This window comes from Centropristis striata, chromosome 9, assembly GCF_030273125.1.
Source record: "Centropristis striata isolate RG_2023a ecotype Rhode Island chromosome 9, C.striata_1.0, whole genome shotgun sequence".
Lineage (NCBI taxonomy): Eukaryota > Metazoa > Chordata > Actinopteri > Perciformes > Serranidae > Centropristis > Centropristis striata.
In genome coordinates this window covers 39,098,397-39,103,739 of record NC_081525.1, presented here as the reverse complement: position 1 = coordinate 39,103,739, position 5,343 = coordinate 39,098,397, and the positions used below count along the sequence as shown (strand labels likewise).

General features: G+C 35.3%; 1 protein-coding gene across 1 annotated transcript; it reads left to right on the top strand.

The window, feature by feature from the left end:
- Nucleotides 1–3,171: 3,171 nt before the first annotated feature.
- Nucleotides 3,172–4,763, top strand: LOC131978392 (duodenase-1-like). Its single transcript, XM_059342028.1, has 5 exons — nt 3,172–3,326; nt 3,400–3,550; nt 3,705–3,837; nt 4,004–4,261; nt 4,345–4,763. Exons 1-5 carry the CDS (start codon nt 3,269–3,271, stop codon nt 4,510–4,512), a joined length of 768 nt encoding a protein of 255 aa, XP_059198011.1. The 5' UTR covers nt 3,172–3,268; the 3' UTR covers nt 4,513–4,763.
- The last annotated feature ends 580 nt before the right edge of the window (nt 4,764–5,343 follow it).

The following is a 5,343-nucleotide window of genomic DNA, read 5'->3' as shown; positions in this document are numbered from 1 at the left end:
AAACATTAAGTATTATTAATAGAACCTAACAAAGTGTCATTTATTCATTAAATTCCCTAAATTACAATTAACTTATTGTATCTTTGTATCTTATCCTGCGTGCAGTCCGTTCCTAACTAAGTCATTTCGTTTTTAAAGTCTAAACATTTACTATTTTTCTAATCTTAAATTGTGCTGTTGCACAAAAAAACAGTTTCACAACGCTAACGATGTCTTTAAAACGATGTGTTAATCTCCTGCTAAAAAGCCAACTTGTGTTTTTTGGCCTAAAACAGTGATTTAAGTTGGTAAAACTTGGAAATATAAATTATTGACATTTAGGGCAATAATGTAAGTTAGCACAACAAAGGAAGCCAGTTGTCTGCTCAAAAACAAGTTTGTGAGTTGTTGTTACTTATATCTTTAAGTTGGGGTTCACAACAAGGGACAATAGTTCTGCTAACTCTTATTTCTTTGTTGTGAAAAGCGGGAAGGCAGTGAAATTTGGTCATTAGCGAAAGCTAGCGGCTAACGGATGCTAGCGGCTAACTGACGCTAGCGGCTAACTGATGCTAGCGGCGCTGCTTGTTACAGCTACAAGAGTAGCCATTAGCGTATCAATGCTAACTCAAAATTGTGGTCGCAACATTAGCTGACATTTCATAGCAGCGGTACAATCGTGCCAATTCAGCACACTGCAGAAGTTAGCAGAAGTAAGGATTAAAAGTTATTACAATGTAAAAGTTGAAAATTTTCTCTGGGGAAATTCTGAAAGGGCCACGGGGGCTACTGCCAGTGTGTGTACACTATGATGAGATTCTTCAGAGATTTATAACAGTTAATACTAGTAATGTTATGATACTATATTATATACAAGGAGCACACCTACAACAAGCATTCCTTTTCAAGTATTTATTCATACAGCAACCTATGCCCTTTAACCTCAAAATGTGTGTGTGTGTGTGTGTGTGTGTGTGTGTGATTAAAATCACATAACATTACCTGTGTGTGTGTGTGTATCTGTAACTGTAATCGCATCAAAGATCAAAGCAATCAACAGAATTAACTGACACCTGCCAATGTTCCGTAATAGAGGTGGACAGAGTGGAATTTCTGGCCTTGAACAGAAAACATTTTTGGCAAAACCATAATACCTATCATTGATCCGACTTCACTTTGAGCATCCTGAGTTCTTCCTGAACGTCTAAATATGTTTTTTTTTAAGAAAAATGACAAAATAGCTTTGTTTGAGCGATCTAAAAAAACTGTTAAATCTCAGACAGCTCAGAAATCTTCCTGCGTTTTTAATATGGGAGCCAATGAGGCTGTTGGTGGTGTTGGTGGATCATCTGTGCGTCGTACGCCCAAACTATAACTCTGACAGCTTTACCAGAGGATTGTGAGTGAGAAGACAAATTTTCCTATGTTTCTATGTATAAATTATTTCTGTAGAGTGGAATTTGCGGCCTGGAGCGCAGTTTTCAAATTTATTTTTTGACAATTGTTTCTCTCCCTCTACACTCTGGCGATGATGTCACACACTGTGACACGAACATTCCGTGCAATACACACCCATTATAATCTCAGAATTTCTCCAAAATGATCATGGTCATTGAACAGGGATTGATAAAAAAAACTATATGACTTATCAAAACGTGGATTAATACACTGATACACAAGACTTGTGTCAACTGTTCAAAGTTTAAATGGAGTCTCTAGGTGAAATTATGCTAGAGAAGTAGACGTTTAAATATCTCCAATTATTGTTGTTTTTCGCTCATTTTTTGTTGGCCGTCCCATTCATTTCAATGCAAAATTTTGGGCAGTTTTTTGCAAAATGTGTATTCTACAGCTATTGCTGTATGGGACCAGTGCTCGGTGCGATTGCCCCGAGGCCCTGTTGGGATTTTACCACAGGTGAATTTTGGGTTCATTTGTGGACTTTAACATTTGTGGACTACATTTGTGTACTCTTTTGTAATGTAGTTCTAATTTTTTAGATGTGTGCTTTTATTTGCTTTACTTGTTTAGAATAAATACCTTTTGATTACAAATGCTGTCTATTTAATGTTGTACATTATGAATGATATGCCATCCTCTTCTTTGACAAGAATTCACGATTCCTTCAACCACTATTAAATATTAAAATGGTAATTTGATTATAATTATATTCATAATTAATAATCAGTGTTCCAAATTGATAGTTTAATAACTTTATGAGACTGATTTAGGTGAATTGGCTATATTTTTCTGTTCTTACAGATGGTGCCCCTTTTTACGACCTGACTTAGAGTAAATCAAGTCATATCATTTCTTATGATTAATAATTGTTTATGATAATTATTAATAATTCTTATAACCATCTAGCCACACTTTTGAACCGTGAGATCCACACAAGTGTTCATCCTGCATATTTGGTATCCTTATGGAAGGGATAGTATTTATGATAACGCCCTTTTATTAATATATTCGACGCCCTGTGCAAGGTCATCATTTATTCATAAAAGAGCCATCCTTAATCCCCAACATTTATTGTGCCCGCGTGTGAGGAATAGCACATTTTTGGTGATCCTTGATGAAGGCAATTGCTATCTTTAAACAGATACCCCAACATAGTTGACGCCCCGGTGCGTAATTACAACAGCCCTAATTATAAGTTAGTACAACTTACAGTTGAGTTGACAAAAATCGGAATTTTGTTGCCTTGAACTTTTCTTTTTTTGCAGTGCAGGAGCATTCATTATGAAAATGCTCCTGTAGATCCTGTTTGAGGTCAGAAATAAATGAGCTATGTGGAGGAATGGTTTGGATGACTTGTTGTCTAGAATGAACAAAAAGATACAGAATACAAGTCATAAAGGAGGTTAAAATAAGAGAATCAAGAATTGATTAATGATTTGTCCTAAAATAACCAAATAGCTAGAGTGACTAATTTGACCTCCAGACTGAAGTGAAAAGTCACTTGATGAAGCTCAGCCATATTCATAAACAATGAGGAATAAAATGAATGAAGAGACTGAAGTCAATACAAATACAAAAGTTAATGAATGATATAAAAAGTAAGAAGGAGAAATGAATGACAGACTGTGTTATATTAATTAAACACTGATCAAATAATACTTAGGATGCTGACACAACAGATAAAAACATCACACAATCAGCAAAAGGATGTGGTCAGAAATTAAGAAAAAAAAAGATGACAGTTGCAACTGCCCACGCAGCAAACTGCTTTATAAAAGGGTCAACTTGACTCCCCCAAAGAAGACGAGTCAGTTGTCTTGCTGGCATCATGCATGCTCTGCACAGATTTCTGCTTTTTCATCTTCTGACATGTCTCGGACAACATGGTAAGAAACTGTTTTTATTCTCAACCATTTACTTGGACACTAACCTAATTTTGATTTTTACTTATCTTTGCAGCACATGGGAGCGACATCATAGATGGAGAAAAGGCTGCGGAGGGGTCAATGCGTTATATGGTCTCAGTGCAGAACAGCAATAATCGTCATGTTTGTGGAGGATTCCTGATCCGTGAAGACTTTGTGGTTACTGCTGCACACTGTGACGCACCGTGAGTTTTCCTTTTGACAATCTTTACTTCATGTAATTATAATCTGTTAATAATTAAATGTACTAAGATGAAAAAAACAACAGATTTGTACATCTTTGTTGCTGTCAAAACTGTGGAAAATGTACTGACAAAGTCTCAATGATCTCTCATTCAGGAGTCTTACACATGTTGTTGTCGGCACCCACAATCTCAAGAATGCTAATGGAAAAAAACTATCCATCAAAGAGAAACACAAGCACAACTCTTACACGACTGTAGGATATGGTTATGACATCATGCTCCTCAAAGTAAGTACTAATTTTCATCATTATTGGAGGTGAAATTATTTATTTTATCATATTTCATATTTTATCAGCTCCATATTCCAGTGATTGATAAATTAAATACAAATGTCATATAAAAACATTAAAATTAGACATTGTAATTCTTGATTTGTTATTTTGTGTGTTTTAGCTGTCAAACAAGGCTAAACTGGACAACAGCATAACAAAAATTCCACTTCCAAGTCCTGGAGAAAACATAAAAGATGGTACACAGTGCAAAGTAGCTGGGTGGGGTTACACACGTACTGGTGGTGCAGTTGTTGATGAGCTGAGAGTGGTGGATGTGTCGATCATTAAACAACAAGACTGTGGGACTGCGTGGGACGGTTATCTTCCTGCCAATGTCATCTGTGCAGGTGGTTCTGGCACAACCAAAGGATTCTGTCAGGTATGTTTTCCGTCAGTTTATAGAAAAAATAATATCTTAAATCAAATTATGGATAAACAAACAGAGCCTCTTCCTCTTCACAGGGTGATTCTGGTGGTCCTCTGGTCTGCAGCGGGAAGGCTGTTGGTGTCGTGTCTTTCAACCAAAGGGGAAACTGTAGATACCCACATGTACCAAATGTCTACACTGACACATCTAAATACATTACCTGGATCAACGGAATCATTAACCGTCCTGAGAACAAACCGTAGGAGCATAGGTCCTGCACAGAGTTTTGCTTTAGCATACATATATTTTTTTTTTGTTTGTTTATTGCTCTTTTAATGTGACCACAATTCATTATAAAAGTACAACACAAATGTACCTAACAGCTATACAGACATCTCAAAGCTCCTGTTCTGGATCAACAAGACTCCAAAGGAAAATAATTGTTGAATGTAATAATCTCACACAAAGCTTTGCTTCAGCGTACTTTAATTGTATTTGGGAATGGGAGTTGTGTATGCTAAGTGTTTGCTCTTTAACTGAAAAGCAAAATAAAAAAAGATATCACAAATATTGTTTTTGCTTTCTTCTATCAGAAGACACAAATGGTGTTAACTTTTTAAATCACGTTTTAAATGCAACACATTCATTTTATTATTATTTCTTTCAGTGTGTCAATGAAAATTTAACATGTAAATTAAACTAAAGGAAAAACAGAGTTATTTCAACTCTAACAGCCATAATCATAACCTACGCCTTTTTAAATTCAGATTATTTAAATTTCAGAGTATTGATAAATGCCAATAAAGCATATTGAATAACTTAAAATCAATAAAATGAAACAGCCCTACTCTTCACTAAATCATTATGAAACAGAAGATCTTGTATCGTGTTCAGACAAAATGAATAGCTGTAAATGGTAGAACCTGTAATATTATAAATATGAATGTTTATTTAAGTATTTATTGAACCTGAAGCTTTCTTTCTTTATTTGTTTGTTTGCTTATTTGACAGAGACAATGCATAGCTTCTTAGCTGTATAAGCTCATTTTCATCTAAAGTCTCTGGGCAGGAAACAAAGAATAACAGAAAATGTA